At 38.3% G+C, this 20,113-nt stretch overlaps 1 protein-coding gene across 1 annotated transcript; it reads left to right on the forward strand.

Annotated features, from left to right (window-relative positions):
* Positions 1–348: 348 nt before the first annotated feature.
* ndufs4 (NADH:ubiquinone oxidoreductase subunit S4) lies at positions 349–19,661 on the forward strand. Its single transcript, XM_062416952.1, has 5 exons — positions 349–458; positions 4,504–4,582; positions 17,806–17,978; positions 18,193–18,266; positions 19,454–19,661. The coding sequence occupies exons 1-5, from the start codon at positions 376–378 to the stop codon at positions 19,555–19,557; spliced, it is 513 nt and encodes a 170-aa protein (XP_062272936.1). The 5' UTR covers positions 349–375; the 3' UTR covers positions 19,558–19,661.
* The last annotated feature ends 452 nt before the right edge of the window (positions 19,662–20,113 follow it).

The raw sequence follows: 20,113 nt of genomic DNA on the forward strand, positions 1-20,113 counted from the left end.
AGCTGAAAACATTCTTTAGAAAATTACAAAAGTAATCAAAAAGTAATTAAATGTAAGAAGCGACATCACTTTGATTAAGTAATTGAAATAGTTACATTACTTATTACATTTTAAATAGGTTAACTAGTAATCTATAACCTATTACATTTCCAAAGTAACCTTCCCAACTATGATGATTTGTGATATGAAACAAACATCAGTGGCGTAAAATAGAAGCTAGATATGCCTGGACTTGTCTCGCTGTATATGACACATCCCTGTAAAGTAATTTTTAGTCTTTGGCATCACTCATCCTTTCTCTCAGCTCCGAGCTGTCTCCGCGGCTCATACTGTTTGGTCCTTCGCGGACGCCGTACGTCATTGTTGACAACAAACATGGCGTCCTCAATGTCACTGCTGGGCCTGGGGCGTCTCTCTGTGATCAATGTGGCTTCTAAAATGTTCCTGAACCCCATCAGGTAATCCAGTATCAACTATTTGTCGTGTTTTTGTCTCGTGTGCGTTACTGTGAGTCGTTCTGTTTGAAATATTTGGCGAAAGACGAAGGAAGGAGGCCGTGTGTCTGTCATGTCGACAGTAAGCTAGCCAGCGTCAAAGCATAATTCACGCAAATAAAGCGCGTTTTTCCTTTTTTTACTGGGAACATAATGTGAGTTCAGACGTCTGTCTATATTAGTGTTGCTCTACTTTGTCTATAAAGTGCCTGGACTTTAAACTAATGTTAGTGTAACGCCGTGTCCTCACTAACCTTACAACACTCGGCTAGCCAGCTCAGGAGCTAATGCTAGGTCCAGTAAGTTGTGAAATCAGATAAAGAGCTAACGCAATTAAATGTTACTCTCTGATTTACATAACATGTTACTCCCTGATTTACATAAAATGTCCTGTATATACCATCACTAATTTATGGAAAGACAGGGGGGTCTGTATGGAGTAGCAGACCTTGCCGGAAAAGCCTCTATCATTCATTGACAGCTAATGTTACAGTGAAGTTGGAAAAACTCTACTGACTGTAAAGAAACTAACAAATGTAGCATGAAAATAACAAAGTACAGCGTGTGTTTCATGTTAAGACTCATTGCATTTCTTGTCATAACAGACACCCCAGCAATTATATCAATGTGACTTTATATAGCACAGTTCATTCAGAAAGTTGCAATACAATGTCCTTTAGAAAGCATGTAAAGAGATTTTTTAAAAGTGGTTTAAAGTTATGAGCAATTATATTAATCGGCATGCTGTTCTCTTCAAAACTATTCTTAATGTGCAGCATATATTATCACTGTGAAGGAGGGGGTCACAATTTCTCAAGTATGTCTTAAAACAACAGTCAGGTGCCCAAATGAACACTGACAGAAGTTGTTTTTTTTGGTGTTTTTTTGCCATAAATATTCCTCCTGTTCATCCTTTAATAACGCACTTACTATGTAAACGATGGAAGACAAAATCCTCTAGACTCCCTCTGTGGAAAAGTGCATTTAAAAGTTTGTGTAAAGCTAATATGAAGCCTCGGATAAACTTTCCAATCCATCCAAATTAGTCATATTTAGTAAATATTTTCACTGTTAGTCTTTTTAGTTCAAGGTCTCTAATTTTGTTTCTATACATCCACCACAGACGTCATCAGGGAAACACAAAGAGGGAATTTGATGCTAAAAAGACAGTAAATGTGTCAGATATCCACTTGATATGACTAACTCAGACTGCTGAAGCCTCATATAAACTTCAGATACATTTTTCATTTTTGCACAAAATTACTGTTTGGACACACTGTGGATTTTGGCCCCCATCACTTACACTGCAAGTGCATTTAAAGGAGCTTTTTTAATAGTCAGTATAAACAGGGGGAATGATTCCAACGAGGAAAACCTCCTTCACTGTTCATACGGGCACCTGACTGTTTTAAGACAAACTTGAAATATTGTAACCTTGCCCATTAAAGGAATGCTATTGCCAGTTATCAAACCCATTATGTATTGTATGGGTTGCAAACAACTGCTAATATATTAATGTTTATGCTGAGTAAATGTAGCAGATCTCTTTAAGTTTAATTTGTTCACTATACTTCTGCCTCTTTGTTTTTGGTGTATCCCCACTGCTGTTCCAAAAGTTTTCCCCACAGTGATCAACAAAGTATTGACAAAAGTATTGGTATTTCTTTAATGTTACAATCATTGATGGCTGGCAAATAATACTGTGAAAGAGACATTGTTTAAACAATTCAGGTTGATCAGAAATCATCTACAGTCAACTGGTGGCCAACTAGACGTGGTTTTGATTTTAAACATAGAGTATATATACAAAATATGTGGATATTCATGGGTTGTGCAAACAGTGATCGACATTTTTCTCCTTTTCTGACGTTTTACAGACCATTATTGAATAAGAGAATATAATTGACAAATTCATAGATAATGAAAGTAATTGTTAGTTTCCTTCGTAATGTAACTAGAATAACTTGGAATTATGGGTAGTGTAACATTGAAATACAGCATATTTTAACAGTATTTTCTTGGTTTAAAATGGACGACTCACAGCTACTTCTGAACTAATATGGCCGACTGGTTTAATGAAATGAACGCTGCCTGCTTCCTCACTTTGCTGTCATATCAACAAGAGTAATAATTTTAATTTGCGGTCCACAATATTGCCAGATAATGAGGTGCTGATTAAAATTTCTCTCAGCTCTAGTAAAGAATGTGGAATAGTTGACAGTGGTTGGTGTTTTTGAGGTAACATGTCCTCTGCAACTACATTTGTGCCCAAGTCTGCAATGTGTGATGGGGGCAGTTAACCAGGTCTTCAACTATTGATTAATATGCAGATTAGTTATTTGATGGTTTTGCCTGTAAACTGTCAGAAAGTAGTGAAAGTGTCCGCTATAACCCCCAGAACACAAAGTGACATCTTAAATTTTAAGTTTTAAGAACGTTTTAAGAACGGTCCAAAATGAGTTTTCTATTATACAGTAAGTGAGACAGAAGCAGAAAATTCTCACATTTGAGAAGCTGGAGCAGACATGTTTAGCAATAGTCGCCAAATTTTGATAATCGACTTATTATTTTAATTTAAAAAACTTAACATTAACTTATTAATTGACTTAATTTCAGTTTGACAGTCTAACAATGTGAGATCCAGTGTGTTTTGCAGAAGGAGATTTTGTTTGTTAACATTTAGGATTTTTTTTTTGCCTGACTAAATCAAACCATATGTCTCTCTTAACTTTTATGAGAAGACTTTTGCCTTATCGTGCAAATGAAATAATAGATGTGATGTTCGATTGCGTTGCTTAATCAAGCGATGCATGTTTCTGTTCAAGTGAAAGTGCCATTGTTGAATCAGACACGAATGTCACGACCTGAACACGAGCTAATAAAGATACTGATGAAAACAAATGGATGCCTTTAATTACTAAAACAGTTTGTTGGCCAAGACGTTTGGCTTTCGTAACGGATGAAGACAAAAGGCAGATCTGTAGTTTAAAAAAGAAAATGAACAAATTGTTGCATATGGTCCTCATTTAAAGGGCAATACATTTTACTCGAGGCTTGAACTAAAGACTTCATTAATTGTTTGACATTTGATTAAACATTTAATTAAACAAATGTCATCAAAGTGACATTGTGAGATTATGTACTGCATCTAATCAGCAGACAAAAGCTCCAAGTGTTGAATTTAAAATCCAAAAAAAATGGAAGAAATTAGGCAACGACTCTCATTTGTGAAGCCAACACCAACAAATATTTGAAGTTTTGACGCCGTAAATGACTAAACTTAATGATTATTTGTCAGTATTAAGATCTATTTATTTTCCATTCAATGACTAATCTGTTGATAAACCAATTATTTCAACACTTGAATGAACTGTATGAGGTTTTGGTCATCCAGCCGTCATCAGATACAGTTGCAGCAATTATATGTATTTCTTTAGGTGATTTAAAGTTCAATTAAAAACCCATTCAGGTTGAATAAACACACCAGAAACTATTGTTTTTAGTCACAGTGGTGTGCTTGACTTTTATTCTTATGTTTTAATTAAAATAAGAGACTGAATAAGGGTAATTTTATTGGTATAAAACTCATACATTTGGGGGAAAAAGGGTAAAATAGTGTGCATTACGTCAGATATGATTGTCTGGAGTAGTCCCACTCAGGCGGAGTCATGATGGCACGTTGCTGTTTTGTGACGAGACATGGCTGCACATTCACAAAGAGCTACACAGTCCTCTCCTGACAGACGACCACAGCCAACATTAAGCACGTCCTGTCATTAGGATGAGAGCGAGAGTCTGCCAGAGATTCACCAGACAGAACTAATAGGTGGCGGGGGGGATTCCCTCCTTATTTCTTCCATTTTACTATATCTTCGCCGTGCCGTATCTTCAAAGATAGTCAGCAGCTGCAGAGTGTCATTTGTTTGTGTTAATTCTTTTTTGCCTTTGTTGCTAGCCTGCCTTTGACCGTTTTTGATTTGCGTGTTAATGTCTGTCTAATGGTTTTCAGGTCTACAAGCACATCAACATCGAGGCTGGCAGAGAAATCAGGACAAGACACGCAACTTATTACAGTTGATGAGAAATTGGTAAGGATCCCTCCCCGGTCAACGTGACACACAGATTGTGTTTTGTCTGTTCTACTGTCTTCCAATTAGACAGTGCATTTCCACTTTCATGGAAAAATTGTTAAAAACGTTCCTAATCTGCTGCCAATGTGAGCTTGTATAAGACAGTAGGCTTTTGTAACAGCGTGATGGAAATGGCAAATGTTACCACTGGTAGATCTGCGAATGCTCACAGCTCCCATTAATCCCCTCTCTTGTTGGATGACAAGGTATCAAAGATAACTAGCGAATATTTAACCAAAAGGAGTTTAGCTGATGCCATTTAAAATTGAGGTCAGAAAGATTGAATTGATGTTTACTCATATTGCTCATTTTTTAGTGTTGTTATAATATAGTTACATGCAAATATGCTACAGTTTTTATGGTGGGTTTTATTTTCCATTATTCTGTCTGCGCCATTTTTATGGATGAGGATACACTAGATTTTAGAGAACCATAAACTACAACCTCCGAAAGGACCATGAAGTTGAATCAGCTTCTCTATGAAATAGTTTGACCTTTAGCTTTTAGTTTGGGATTTACAACTATACTTATTTTTTGGAATAACAGCATTAATGATTCAGCTGAGACCATTTAAACAATCCCAACCTAATGTTGAGTGACCATTTAAAGGAAAACATGAGTAACACAAATATCTATATATGTGTCTATATCACTATATCACATCTATATGTGTCTATATCACAATAGCATTATTTCTAACATGTACCAATACAATAGTAAGGGTGAGGGTGTTGCCTTTTAAGTGAAATTCCACCATTGTTTGTGTGTGTGTGTGTGTGTGTGTGTGTCTGTGTTGTATCTTGGCTTCAGTGTGCACAAATGTATAAACTCAGATTTTCCATGACTACTTACAGGCAGTGATCATTTGAAGTAACGCCAGTGATTTATTAACTATGCAGAAGCTTAGACATGCTGCAGGGCTGTCTGATTGGCATCAACAGCAGGTTGTTAGCAGGTTTTGGTGAAATATGGTCTGCATTCTTTACAGGTCTTATCCAGTTTTGTTGTCTCCTCTACTTCCTGTAAACCAAAATGTGCCCACAATGTCACTTTTAATTTAAAGTGCTCAGTTTGGTGTCAGTTATCTGAGCTCCGTTGCCCTCGAGGCAGTTTACATTTACTTACTGATGAATATGTGACAATGGGGATTTGTGTACTAATACTGAAAAGATGAAAACAAAATCATGATATAGAGCTGCAATGACTAGTCAATTAATCACCTACAAAACTATTTTGGTAATCGAATCATTGTTGAAGTAATTTTTAAGCAAAAGTGTCGAAAATTTGATGGTTTCAGGTTGTTAAATGTGAGATTTTGCTGCTTAAATTAGAGTTAATTGAATAATTTTGGGTTTTGGATTCTATGTTGGGCAAAATAAGACATTTGAAGGCATCACATTTGGCTCAAGGATGTAGCGACAGATATTTTTCATGTTTTGCTGATGTTTTATAGATCAAATGATTCATCAAGAAAATAATCTGCAGATTACTCGATTATGAAAATATTTGTTAATTGCAGCTCTATCACAATGCACTGAGTAATTGATCATTTTTGCCTAACCTTATCAAAAAAAAGGGGTCTATCGCCATTTTTTGCACCCTGCATGTGAAGAAATTGAAAAATTATAATTCCCAAATTTTTAAATAGTAGAATCTCAATGAAACTAAAATCTTATAGTTTTCTCTTTTTTACAAACTTCATCTGTTGCTTTCATTCAAGGTTTTCCATGAATGGTCACCACACTTGTCAACTTTTGTGGCCTGGGCACTGAGCATAACCCTGAGAGCACTCGGTTTTACTTATAATTATTTAAGCAAAGCAACAAAGCAACGAGTGACAGTGAAGCCATAATTCATAATGACTTTTTCTAAGAATTATGTGGTGCAGTTGTATTTAGGGTAAGCCTATATTTCATCAGACAAGGTCCTTGGTGCCTCTCTTTTCATTAAGTGCTAAAGCAGAGCTTAAACAGTGATAAGCGTACATTTCAAGGTTAGCAACGTACGGACCGTACAAAACAAAGAGAGATCTTTGAAGTGAATGCTTTTTCATTAAAAGACGAAGGAGATAGGCGATAACGGAGAACGAGGGATTCAGGGAGAATGTGGGAGTCTGTTGTGGACTTGTTTTGGGGGAGTGGAGGGGTAGGGGGGGTGGGGAGGGGGATGGGGGGGGGTTGCTGTGTGTGGGCAGCGTCAGTGTGCTTTTGTCCCAGACCAAAGCTGACCATACTGGCAGACAAACCTTTGGCTGGGCGGAGTGTCTGTCTCTGTCCTCTCAGTAGGGGCCACTGAGAGGAACAGCAGAGGAGAGGGAGGAGAAAAAAAAGGGCCTCTAAAAAATAGGGAGGGGGGGGTGAAAGAAAAGAAGCTTGCATGGAAAAAAGTTTGTGAGACACCCTGAGACTCACGAAAAAGACAGTGGCCACTTCAGTGTTGTCGGCCACAGAGGTTCCTTTGTGGCACACTGCTGCTGGCGACGGCGGGAAGTACTCTAATGCTCACCCAGACAGACCAAAAAGAGAGGCCCTCAGCAGTTTACAGTACAGTGGTCTCCGTCTCACATGGAAGAGGGCAATGAGAGCACTCTCCCTTTTGGGCATTCAGTATATATCAGCACGCTAGTCATTCATCAGGCTGTCAATAAGTGTGAACTGCTTTCCGGTTAGACCAATCAAACCAAGGTCTTGATCCACTGAGAGGTTATACTGGGTTCACCCGCTCGCGCTCTCTCTCTCTCTCTCTTTCTCCTGCAGCGTGAGGAGAAAGTAGTGTGCCTCTCGTTCTGTAGTGAACATTTCTGAATAACATAATTTAGATGAGGTTGCATTTCTGCCTGGTGCAAATGATATTTTAAATTCTCCCTCTCTCTTTCTCTCTCTCTTCTGAATGTTTGTATGACACTCGTTATCTTGTCCTTAGTTCTCGTCTGTCCAAAAAATGCAAAGCTCACAGGAAGTTGTGTCTCTACAGTTTGTTTTTATGGCCGTCTCCATTACAGACGAATTTAGGCTGTGAAGGACGAGAATCTCCTGCAGGTCAAAAATATGAAAAAAATCCAACAAGAGGATTTTAAATGGTATTTGTCAACAGTTTTCCTGCCGCTAGAAGGCAGAAAAGTTGTGGGAAACTATTTTGATAATTGTGTTATTCTTTTTTTGTTTTATGATATTAATGAATCAAGTCATGTGTATTGTGAAAGGCATCACTGATGAACCCAAAGAGAATTGTCTCTGAGCGTCATGGTTTCTTTTGACACATTGTTTTAGTTTTACAGCCCACAACTTTGCGATTTTGATTCGTTTCAGTAATGAAAAACATTTCATGTCGTTTGTGAGGATGAGCTGCTATTCTTGGCGAATTAAATATGTTTGGATTTTGGACAGGTTGTTGAGCAAGCAGACAATTTAATGGCGTCCCCTTGAGCTTAAGGAAACTATGATTGACACTTTTCACTGTTTTCAGGCATTTTATCGTCCAAGCGGTGAATCCAAAAATAATAATAAGCAGACCAATCAATAACAAAAAATAATCGTTAGTTTTGATTCACCCCCACCACTCTGAGCATTGTTTTCAGAAGCAGCAAACAGCAAAGAGCCGAAGATACTTCCTTCAGCAGTGAGTGAAGACCAAAACTAGAGTGAAAAGAGAATAAACGCTAATGTTGCTCCTTGCCTGATGGACATATAAACAGGCAACTACATTTTTATTTCAACTTAAAAGGGGAAAATCTGTTTTTCTGTCCCCAAGTAGTACAAGAAATCAGTTCATGCAGGTTTAAAGTCATTTCTCAAGCAAAACAGTAAAGCTTCTAGCTCTTGTCTGGCTTCTGAAGAGTGAGGATGAAGTGAGCTGCTTTCATTTGTCTTTTTATATGATCATTTGAGTGGTCGAACTATTTTATGATGTCACCTAAAGCATTTTTGAGGATAATTTGTATTGATCATTTTTAACTAGACTCTACATTTTTTTAGACTGAACATGAACTGATTGATTCAGAAAATAACGGAGAGATTAAATGAGCAAAAGTAAGTTTGAAGCAGACTTGGACTCTTTTCATGTCTTTCTTTTGTATTTAACGTCTGACAAAAAAACCTGCTTAAAGTTTCAAAAATCTTTAAAAGCATTGTCTGAATTTTCGAGTCTAATGCCAAAGAAAGACCTGCGTGATGGAGCCCCAGTGCCCAGAGCTGTTCCCTAGAGTGCCCATGCCGACCTGCTTTTGTTTGTAATTACTGTTTGATTAAGCATGCTGGGCAGCTCTCAGGGTCCGGCTGGCTGGCCACTGATACACAGCTTTACATGGAATGTCTGCGACCTCCCTCAATTAGAGTCAGGCCTTTTCTGCTTTACTCTCTGGCAGAACCAACTGTGCCTATAACCTCAGCAGCTGCTTCAATATGCGATAACACAACATCTCCCACATATGTGCCTGTGAGCGGCTGAGAGTCTAGTTCAGCTTCAGCCGTGTGTCCAAGTGCGCTCCCTCTCTCCACATAAAGACAACACCATAATCTTAAAGCGCTTGTGAAGCCTTGTTATAGAGTTCTCTAAAGGCACTAGGGTTTTACAAGACAGAGGGGGACCGTTAGAGTGCGAGGGAATTGAAGGGGAAGGATGGAGGAGGGAAAAAAAAAAAAAACGGGGAAGGGAAGAGCTCCTTGTCCTTAAATTGGTAAGCCTGTATGACGCTTCGCATGTTTGGTTTGCTAATCTGAAATCTTTGGTTTCTTGCAAATTAAGAGCACACTGCCGACTTGGCAGTAGCATCACATCTGGATAAAAGATGTTGGGTTTGATTTTGGTACTTGAGTCTAAAAGAAGATTGTTGGTTGTTTTTTTGGGGTTTTTTTTAAAGCTCCACAATGAAAGATCTTGAGGCTGTCAGTGAAGATTTATCACATTAAGATATCATAAGTTGCACCGATACTGAAGTCACTCAAGGGTGCTGCTGTTTGTTCAGCGCCATTCAGGACACTTAGAAACTCAATTTCTGCAGAATTAAATGTGTTTTTAAGTGTGTCATCGGGCAAAAGTGCCTTCAGCCACCGCTGACTTAAAATGCTATTCGCCATCGCATTTGGAAACTGCGAGAACAAGTGTGTGTGCAGGACAGCGAAGGAAGAGAATCACAATAAAACACAAAGCTATCCCAAGTATGGGTTATATTTAGCACAAGCAGTTTAAGTCTGCAGTACATGGGTGTATATTCTCTAAGCCTGTCTAGTCTCAGACACAGAGTGACCTACAGTGGAGCAGACCACATTCACCACCCCACCCCCCCCCTTTCCTCCTCTCTCTCTCATCCTCCTCTCTTACCCTTCCTCCCTCCTTCACACATAGACAATTTAAGTGTCTGTTTTGTCTGGTTGCCCTCTCATACGGCGCACTTACGCAGAAAAAAAAAATCTCTCGGCTCAAGTTTGGAGTAGTGGGTCAGAGGATGTTGGTCTTTGAAGAGTGCCAGACAAGAGGCTTTATTATGTATCATCCACTAAATAGTATTTCATTCATTAACACTCTCTTCTATAGAGACTAAGCCTCTTAAGAGGACTCCTCAGCCCTGTCAGCGCCAGCTAGTTTTAGGAAGTGTCTAGCTGCTAAGTGAAGTGTTTGCAGAGTGGATAAAAAAAAGGCTGCTTGCTACTTGTGTTTGTCTGCACTTCCATTTATTCATTAGTTAGAAGATTGCAGCTCTTTTCCATATTTGTGTGTTAAATCCCATGTATTTGCCCCCCCCCCTTCCAGGCTATTCATTGAAGGTTAACATTAAAACAAAAGGCTATTCTACACATGATTTGATTTTCATTTTGAATTTACAGCACATCATGTACTGCTTTGAAAGGTGTGCTGTTTTAGAGCTGCAACTAATGATTATTTTCATTATTGATTCATCTGGGGTTTTTTTTGATTAATCTGTTGATCTTTTAGATTAGAAAATATCACAAAATAGTGCCAAATATCCATCACAGATTCCTACAGCTTAACCTCCAGACTGTCACATTGTGTCTGCTCTGTGTGAATCTCATTCATTAATAGTTCTAAATTGGTCCTTTTTTATTTTATTTCACTTCTTTTGGGATTTAGACAGCTGTTGAGGTGTTTTAAAGAGTTTTAAGTTGTACTATTTTATCTTATGAGATTTTATTTGTGATTTGTTACTGCAGCGTTTCACTCTGATATTGTGATGAACTTTGAGACATATTTTGTGTTATTTGTTTCATGTCGTTTGTCTGTACTTACTGTAGCTGCCAATCTTGGTTGGGACGCTTTTGAAAAGGCGATATCTGATCACATAAAAAAAATACAGATCTCAGATTTGACAAGCCAGAAGCTGAGAACGTTTTGCGTGTTTTCTTGATAATATCATTGTAATAATGTCATTTATGAATAGTTTATAATACATTTTACCTCTTAAAGGACATTTGGACACGTGTCTTTGACATGCTGTAGCAGACAAACAAACAAAGTGTGTCTGCATCCTGGATATTCATAAATGACCCTCCCACACCTCCTCCTTCCTGCCTTTCCGATCCTCACCGGTATGTGTAATGTGAGATTTGAGATGACCCTCACGCCAGCTGCTTCTCGTTCTCTCGTGCTGAACCCCTCCCACACATGAGCAAGCAACATAATATTTGTTTCTATTAGAGACGCCCCCTATGTCCAATCAGTAATTGGCACGCTTTGTACACTTCAAAGACGTCTGAAGGTGGGAACCGGCGGTGGCTGATGAGTGAGGCTCTTGGTCTGGGTGTGGGCCGGACACTGGGGGGTTAAGGGTGATGTGTTTGGGCTTTCACCACATGCTGACTCAACATGATTCAGCTCGGCTGACCCCGTGACCCCTTCTGGCTGCCGAGCTGCAGTTTTGGCATACGGGCGTTGGGGCTATGATAGGCCGACCATACTTCGTGTCCACCGTGACCTACACAGAGTGCAAGTGAAGCTAGAGATGTTTTGTCTGAGCCAGCCATGACGTCTGTTATTTGTTTGTCTGTTTGGTCGCTGATCTAACAGGAAAATACACTGTGTACCTCAGTTTGGATTTGTACCCTAACAAGCTTTAAAAATAGGAGTGCAAGAAACAATGTGTTTAGACGACGTGACTCGCTATTTGGGCTATTTTTTTAAGCATTAGACACGCATTTCCAGTTTAACCTCAAATACTGATTATTTTCATTATTGATTGATCTGTTTATGTTTTTATTCAAAAATAGTTTCATTTTTCATCATCATCTTCGTCAGATTTTTTCTTCCGTCTGACCGACGGTCTAAAACCCAAAGATAATCACTTTACATGAATATTAACCAGAGAAAAGAAGCAAATCATCACACTGGAAAAGCCAAAGCTGGAGAATGTTTGATGTTTTTTTCTTCATAAATTAATTTTCTTCTCAAATAAATGATTTGATCATAAATGTTTTGCGATTAATTATCTGTTGATGAATGGACTAGTTATGGCTGAACTTGTCTGGTTGTGTTCGTTTGTTTCGGACCATCTAATGAATAGTTATGATTCAAATCAAGTATGTTTCAACACAGTCGCTTCATGTTTGGTCCGTCTCACACAGTCTTCACCTCTCAGCTGATCGGAGAGGTGATCATTTTCACAACTAATAATTGAGCCATCGAGGATCATTGCAGGAACAGATGTGAATGTCCTTTCTATGTTTTGTTTTAGGTTTAAAATAATCCTCTTTTTCTAAATGGGCACAAAGGGAGTATCAAGTGATTGAGTGAAAAAGACGCGGCTATTCAATTCACTAAGTGAATGAACAGTAATGCGTTCAGAAGACATGGTCCTTACACTCACCTCTTTTCAAGTCCTTGCCTACACTCTGCCAAAACCCCATGATGCTCCCAGTCCCACACTATGAACCACTATTCAAAGCGTCCCATGCAGTTGATATTTTCATCAAAATTGGCTGAAGAAAAAAATTCAAGTGATTTGCATACTTTTTCTCAAAGACATGTCAAAAAACAATTATTTTTTAAAAGAATATTTTCTTTCTGGCCATCCACATTTTAAAGTAAATTACATTTGTTTTCTTGGCAAATATAAAACACAGAAATGCATTACAAACTACAAATATCCTTAAACTGTCCTTCCATTTGGAGCAGATCTGCAAATGATATCAAAAAGACTACTGAGACCATATTTTACATCACTGAGCCGGCAAAACTAGGTTTCATATTCCACTGTATAAACTGCCGGAAATGAACTGCAGGAAATTCAAACATTCACCTGCAAATCATCCAAAACTGACAAGATGTGCTAAACTGTATGCAGACAGTATTGGCCGGAGGACAGTTTGAGTTAGTCCAGTGTAAAACACGTACAATAATAGATGCTTTCTCTTCGACTGGTTCCAGCCCAATACGTCTATGATTTTTTTTAGTGATTTTAACAAAATCAGGTGTCGTGTACATTGACAGCTGTTGGAAAAAAAATCAAGGTGATTATAGCTGTGTAGGCAAGATTAAGAAAAGGAAATGTCACCTTCAGGCACCAGAGCTGGACAAATGACCTCAATAATCTTCAGAAGTGTGTATGAGAAAGATGCAGCTGTGCATGTTGTTGTAAGTCATCGCACATAAATGATGGCCTTTAATTCCAACGTATTTCTTTGAACAATATGATGGGTCAAACGATATGATGTTCGCAGCTGCTTCATTTATTAGGGCAAAAATAACATAACAACTCCTGTTAGAAAACTCTAATATGAGCTGGATGAATAATGAAACAAAATGGCAATAAAGTCAGATTTGCACCAAGTATTCTCTTAAGTAGATTTTACCTAAGTTGAATAAGACGGATGGCTTATTAAGCAGCTATAGAAATGACACCTCTGTGCATAGAGGAATTTATACCTGGATGGGCCTGAAATATCTGTTGCGTTCAACTGAACACAGTTTATATAACAAATGTTTGATTTAGCATTTTTTGCGCCTCAACATCCCTCCAAGAATAACAAGTGTGTGTTTAAATAAGCGCTGCTGTATTCCTTATACTTTTTTGTGCTGATATGTGAGTATTTTCTTCTGTTTTTCCCACTTAGTCATACTGAAGTTTTTTTTCCTCTTGTTTACACAGAAATCGTCCAACCAGCTCTCTGTTGGAGCAGTAGGGGTAACAGCTTTCAGCATTCTGGTGGGCCCAGCGGCCCCACAGCGACAAGCCCCTATGCTCTTTATTTGGCACGTAGCCTAGAGGTGTCAGAAATATCGACACGCTTTCACGTGACGGAGACTTTGCCAGCTTTCCCCCCCCGTTCTTAAGCTCTGCATTCTGTCTGCCCAGCCAGGTATTGTAGGGCTCCGTGAAGGCCCTGTGAATAGTGTCAAACTTGATAGTTCTCATTTTGCTTCCTGTACATGGCAGAAGAAAAAGTGCCCACCGTGTGGGTTTTCCTTTTGTGATAGCCCTCTCTAGTCTTCCTGGGAACACACCACATTCCAGCCACAATCATTCCCTTTGTGAATCCGGGTATTGTGGGTGAGTCCGTTATGCCGATAACCCTCCTAGCTTTCAGTGTAATGCATGCAAGTGTCATAGAAGTCTAGACTCGTACTTTTGCAAACAATGCCTGATAATGAGCAGAGTGTTTTCAATGATTTGGCCGAGCTTTTACATTGACACATCCTCCCTCATTCATGAAGGACCTTTTGTGCTCATCCACGCCTAAGATGTGATTTAAGGTCTGCTACATCTGGACAAATTATTGCACGAGTTTACCATAAATGGGCCTCATGTGTCAGTTATGGTTTATGTAACGTACATACGCGTAACCACAGTCTGGCCTGCTAATCCCAAGGGCATCATTTCTAATACGTCTCGGAGAGGGATTTTCATGCATCTATCCCACAGAACAGAGCAGACCACAGGGCTGCAAAATGTTCTTAACTGCAAATTTGATTTACCTCAAGTGAAACGTTACTTCATTTTTTTTTATTTTTAAATGTGATTCTTTTCTTTCCCTTGATTCACAACTCCAAATGTGTCATGGATCACTGTGAACAAAGTATTTTAATGGTTTTTGCCTTTTTTTCCAAAACTGTCAGGAAATTCTTTTTAGCTCAAGCTTTTTGGATTTCTCTTGAACCGTATCCACCGGAGATAAAACTTTAATCCCGCAGAAGGTAACATTTTAAAACAAGTTTGATTACCTGCTGCAGTCTCCAAGCTGTAACCCTCCCCCCCCCCCCCCCCCCCCCCCCAAAAAAAAAAACCATTTTGTTGTTGCTCCCTAACACTGTCTTGTGTGTTATTGTGTCATGAACCATCCACCATTCCCCCTTTGGTGAGGAGAACATGTTTTTCTCCTCTCTGTGACAAGAAGGAATTGTTAAGGTTAAGTAGATAGGGCAGCCGGAAATAATTACCAAGCACTTGTTAAGTTTTTTCCCCCCTTTGTCCTTCTTTTCCTTTTCATTTGAACAATCTTTTCAATGTGCAGATCTTGTTTATGATTAAATTCAGTCTGGTCTTGCCCCTTAGCATGGCAAAAGACGTTTCACTGAAACAAGCAGTAGTTCAGCAGTTGGACCTGTAATTTACAAGGCTTAAATACCATTGGAAGCTCCTTTGCCAAAGGAAAGGCGGGCTTTTGTGTGGAGTTCATGCAAAACGACCCCCTTTCTACAAATCAACTGGCAGATGACAGACAATGATGAAAATTTGATTCTTTGAAGTTGTAATAGCCATTGAAATGTGTAAAATTCTTGAATTGAAAGGAGAGCGCCCTGGAAAGCCCTCAGTCTTGGGTGGCTGCTGCTTGCGTGCTGGGAGGTTCGTCTGTGTTTTGTCGCCCACTTCCCATTGCTTGTTTGCTAATTCCCTGAAGAATTGGACCAGATCCTTGATAGGAGCTTGAAGGGGCTCCAGTTGCTCAGGAATATGCATTTACGCCCCAAAGGCCCCTCCTCCTCTTGTTGCGCTGGCCTACTTTTCTGATGGAATAAATCACCTCAAGTATTAGGCATTAATTTCATCCACCTACATGCAAGAGAAGACAATAAGACGGCTACAATATTCTTATTTCTTCTTGTACTAAAGGTGTGTGCAAATTTAAAGTTTTAAGAATATAAATTACATAAATTACTGATCCATTGAACGCTACTGGAAATTTATAAGCAACATATTAAAAAATAAATAAATAACAGCAAACTTCTGTCAGATAAGAAAAAAATTCAAGTGTAATTGTAACTAGAAAACCTAAAAATGGCTGCAGGCTTGATGTGTGGCTCCCTTGAAGAGTCATCTCAGAAACCATAAAAACACAATCCAAATACCTACTTTCTTATTTTATTGTGCCAATAAAAAGTATTCACTCCTTTAAAAAAAAATATATTTTATCGTTTTTCTGACACTGAAGATGTATTTTAGCTTTTTTGACCTCAATACTTAACGTGAAAATAAATCTCTGCAGATTGATGTGAAGGGCAAAAATATAAAACATCAAGTTATTTATCACGTAAGTGCTTTTTATAGGCACTGAACATTTTCCTAATCCCTTCGCCCAATTTTTCTGACATTCAGAACACTTATTCAGTTCTTTTTGAACACCTGCAAGCTAACTTTCGGATGACCCCCCTTAAAACACACACACAAACACACACACACACACACACACACACACACACACACACACACACACACACACACACACACCTTTGCACAAACTGCCTCTTCACTAGCAGAGAAAAAGACATCAGTCACCAAGTCAAATGAAACTCCTGGAGGACAGCTGGCTGGTGTGTCACCAAAAATATGTCAGTTTGTTATTTTTCGATTGTCAGAGAGGTCTGTAGAGGCATGATTGGAAAGCTCCAATGCTTTGTTGAAGTTTAGTTGAACGCTCTACTTATTTTTTGCAATTATGGCTTCATTGGTAATGAATAAGTTCTGTTTTTGTCTATTTATTAATAATTCATTGTAATGTTATGTTGTTTTACTAAGTTGTCCAATGTAGAAACAGCAGAATGTGAAACTGATTTTAATGTTAACAGATTAGATTATCAACCCAAAGACTGAGTGTTGCTTGAAAATTAGGAGCTGGAGCAAAAGACTCTCATCACTTTAGCATGAACAATTGTTTGTAACATAAGATTGTTATTACAGTTTTTCTGATTGCTAAGACACATTCCTTGAAATTAGGCTCCATTTCCCAAAAACTCTAAACAGAAATTGCACGCTCATCTTCACAAACTTCAAACTTCCCTGTAAAAATAACAACCTCAAACTCTCCACTGAAAACAAAGTCATTTTACATCCAAACCAAACGTTGCCTTTCAGACATCACACAAAAAGTACAAAACAGCAATGACACACCAGTGAGATCAATACAAAACGCTACAATAAAACTGGAATTAATAATGAATAATAATAACAACCTCTTAACATGATCATCACAATATGAATATAAAACATGTATACATTTTCAAAATGTTTAATTCCTTAATGTAGTCTAGTAAAATAAACTGATATTGAGTGAAAAAGTAAATGTACTGTAAAAAATATGCAACCGAGGAGCGCCCTGGTGGTGGAGTGGTTGGAGCGGATGCCATGTAGTCGCAGCTTCCCTGGTTCGAATTCGGCCAGGGACCTATGCTGCAGGTCATTCCCCCCTCTCTCTCTCCGTGTTTCCTGTGAGCCTCTCTGCCAGTTACTATATAAAAAAAGCCAAAAAATAATCTTAAAAAAAAACATACAATACAGTCAAATAATTTCCATTTATTTACCAATGAAAAACAGTTTGTACATAAAGAAAGAAGTTACATTTATTCTGCTGCAGGTCTTTTGTGGATCTGTTGTTCCAAAACAAGTGAACTAACCCACAGTCCTGTTATTTATCTACCTTGATGTTCTGATTGGTTTCCAGCAGTGATGACTTGAGTTAATGGTACTCAATGCCGGTGCGTTCTAAACAGGCACGAGTGAAATGAGGCGAATAGTGTTTATAGTTCTGGGAAACTGGTTTATCTTCATGTTTTTTAGTTGATAGGCTGAGTTATAGTGTGTAAGTGATTGAGGAAAACTGCATGTGGAGGTGTATTTATGAGGACAAATTTGATTAAAGGGCCTTTCTACAATGAACAGATAGTTACAGTTTATGTCTTGGTTCTCTCGTCTTAAATCTACATGAACCTGTTTGTGGTTTATTTCTATGTGCTCACAGGACATCACCAGCCTGACAGGAGTGCCAGAGGAGCACATCAAAACACGCAAGGTTCACATCTTTGTGTCGGCCAAGTCGGCCATGCAGTCCGGAGTCAACGGCACCAAGAAGTGGAAGATGGACTTTGATACCAGAGAGCGCTGGGAGAACCCGTTGATGGGCTGGGCCTCAACGTAAGGACTTTTTCCTACATCATGTAGACTGAGATGTTTAATTTCATGATAATTTTAATAAGGATTTGATGAGTCTGCATGACTTTTTGTCAAATAATTGTTGGTTAATTTTCTGTATATAGCTTTTGAAATTTAGATAATAAAACTATCAGTTATATTTAGCTTCAATTATTTAACTATTTTGTGCTAACAGCAGTTTCTTTTTGCCTTTCAGGGCTGATCCCTTATCCAACATGTTGCTCTCTTTCTCCTCCAAGGAAGATGCCGTTGCTTTTGCTGAGAAAAATGGTAAAAATCTAAATATAAAAGTGAATATTATGTCTCCACTAATCATAGGCAAGGAACTGACCATTACACAGACAAACATACACACAACTTAGACATTTAATTATTAGTTGTACTATTAGTAAGTTACTGTTGTTAGTAGGAGTGCTGTGAGTCTGATTTGAGGTGGAACATTTGAGTGGTTGTAGTTTTTTGCAGTTGATAACGTCATAGAGGGAATTGAGTTGAATTGAATTGGATTTTATCTGAATTAATAAGTGCTCTTATCCCATCTAAAGCATTTACAGCATCTTATGTAACACAAATCATCACTAGATAATGACTAACAGTGGGTGTTTTTCTCCTTCCCTTCATAAACCAAATTATATTTCCAAAAGTCACACTTGCAGATTTTTAACATGTTGCATTGTATAGATAATCAAGTAATATATAGGATTATAAAACTTTTCAGAGTAGTATTGTCATCAGGGGATAGTAGTAGTAATTTGTCTATTGGGACCATGTACAGTGTTAAACATACCTGTTACCATTGATTTGCTATACTGGAGTCAAATTTATAGCTAATTTTCATCTGTAGTCCCTTCAGTAGGTCAATAATGAAACATATTACAGCACAATAACAAACAGTATGAAGCAAAAACACACAGGACATATACAAAATACAAAGCTACACAAAATGTAGAGGAAGTGGTTACAGAGCTAAGAAGCTTTTAACAGATTTTTTAAATTTGGTTTTAATTATGCTGATGGAGCCGATAGTAATAGATGATAGTAATGGTAACAAATGGTGCAACTGTTAATGCACCTGATGACAACAAGTGGGTCTCATAAACCATCAAGCAATAAAACATTAAATGAATGCTTTAGATGTGCTAACAAGCTCATTAGACAACTCAAAACAGTCCTGTGTTAGTTGGAGTTCAATATAGTTAGTGTAGTTTTCTGTCTAGAAACTTTGAACAGAAAGTACACTTCAACTCAAACCATCTGGGAAAGTTTGTTGAAACTAAGCAAAGGAAACTGGCTTACTCTGTTTATTGCACCATGAAAGCGATTAGTGCAGTTCTGACTACACACAGCCTGTTGATGTCTACAAAACACCTCATTGCGGTTGGAACATGTCCAAAATGAATATACGTGACGTTGTCGCCCCCATCACTTACGCCAATGTTGTTTTTTTTCTACTTCAGGTTGGAGCTACGACATAACAGAGAAAAGGGCCCCAAAGCCTCGGGTGAAATCCTACGGAGCGAACTTCTCCTGGGACAAGAGGACCAGGAGGTCTGCTAAGTAAACTGAAGACGCCCATCTGTTAGTCGGCTTGACCTCAGTCTGTCCCACAGCAGACCTGTATAATTCTTGTCAATAAATGCATAATTATATATGTGTAAACCAAAACCTTGAGTCATTATCACTTTTATTCTTCAAACATTCACCTCATTACTGACTTCTTAATGTTTTCTCCTTGATTAATGAAGTGTTTGTTCTGCAAGTAGAGTTGAGCAACGGCAAAACAAAAAGGGTGCATATTATTACAATTACAACCTGTTTAAACTCAAGGATAAATACATCTGTAGGCCAAAACCGGTTACATGTTTCCTTTGCGAGTGTTTGTTTCCATCCTGTTACCTGGATTGTTTTAGTGTTCGGAGAGCTGTACAAATGGAATTTAAATAGGAACTTACACTTTATTACTTTCTAACACTTAATTACTGCAACATCTGTGCGGTGAGGTTACCGTCTCCTTTCATGAGAATAATGTGGCTTGTTCGAATTAAGCTTCACTGTATTTTTTTAGCAGGGCTTGTTACCTTATTTCTATGGAGCAGTTAATTAAAAAAGTACAAAAA

This window comes from Scomber scombrus, chromosome 4 (genome assembly GCF_963691925.1).
Source record: "Scomber scombrus chromosome 4, fScoSco1.1, whole genome shotgun sequence".
Lineage (NCBI taxonomy): Eukaryota > Metazoa > Chordata > Actinopteri > Scombriformes > Scombridae > Scomber > Scomber scombrus.

Bases quoted from the DNA above. Each gene is read 5' to 3' on its own strand.
- ndufs4 (XM_062416952.1), top strand. From the start codon at position 376: ATGGCGTCCTCAATGTCACTGCTGGGCCTGGGGCGTCTCTCTGTGATC. The intron at 459-4,503 runs GTAATCCAGTAT...AATGGTTTTCAG, and splicing joins ATGTTCCTGAACCCCATCAG to GTCTACAAGCACATCAACAT. The intron at 4,583-17,805 runs GTAAGGATCCCT...ATGTGCTCACAG, and splicing joins TTACAGTTGATGAGAAATTG to GACATCACCAGCCTGACAGG.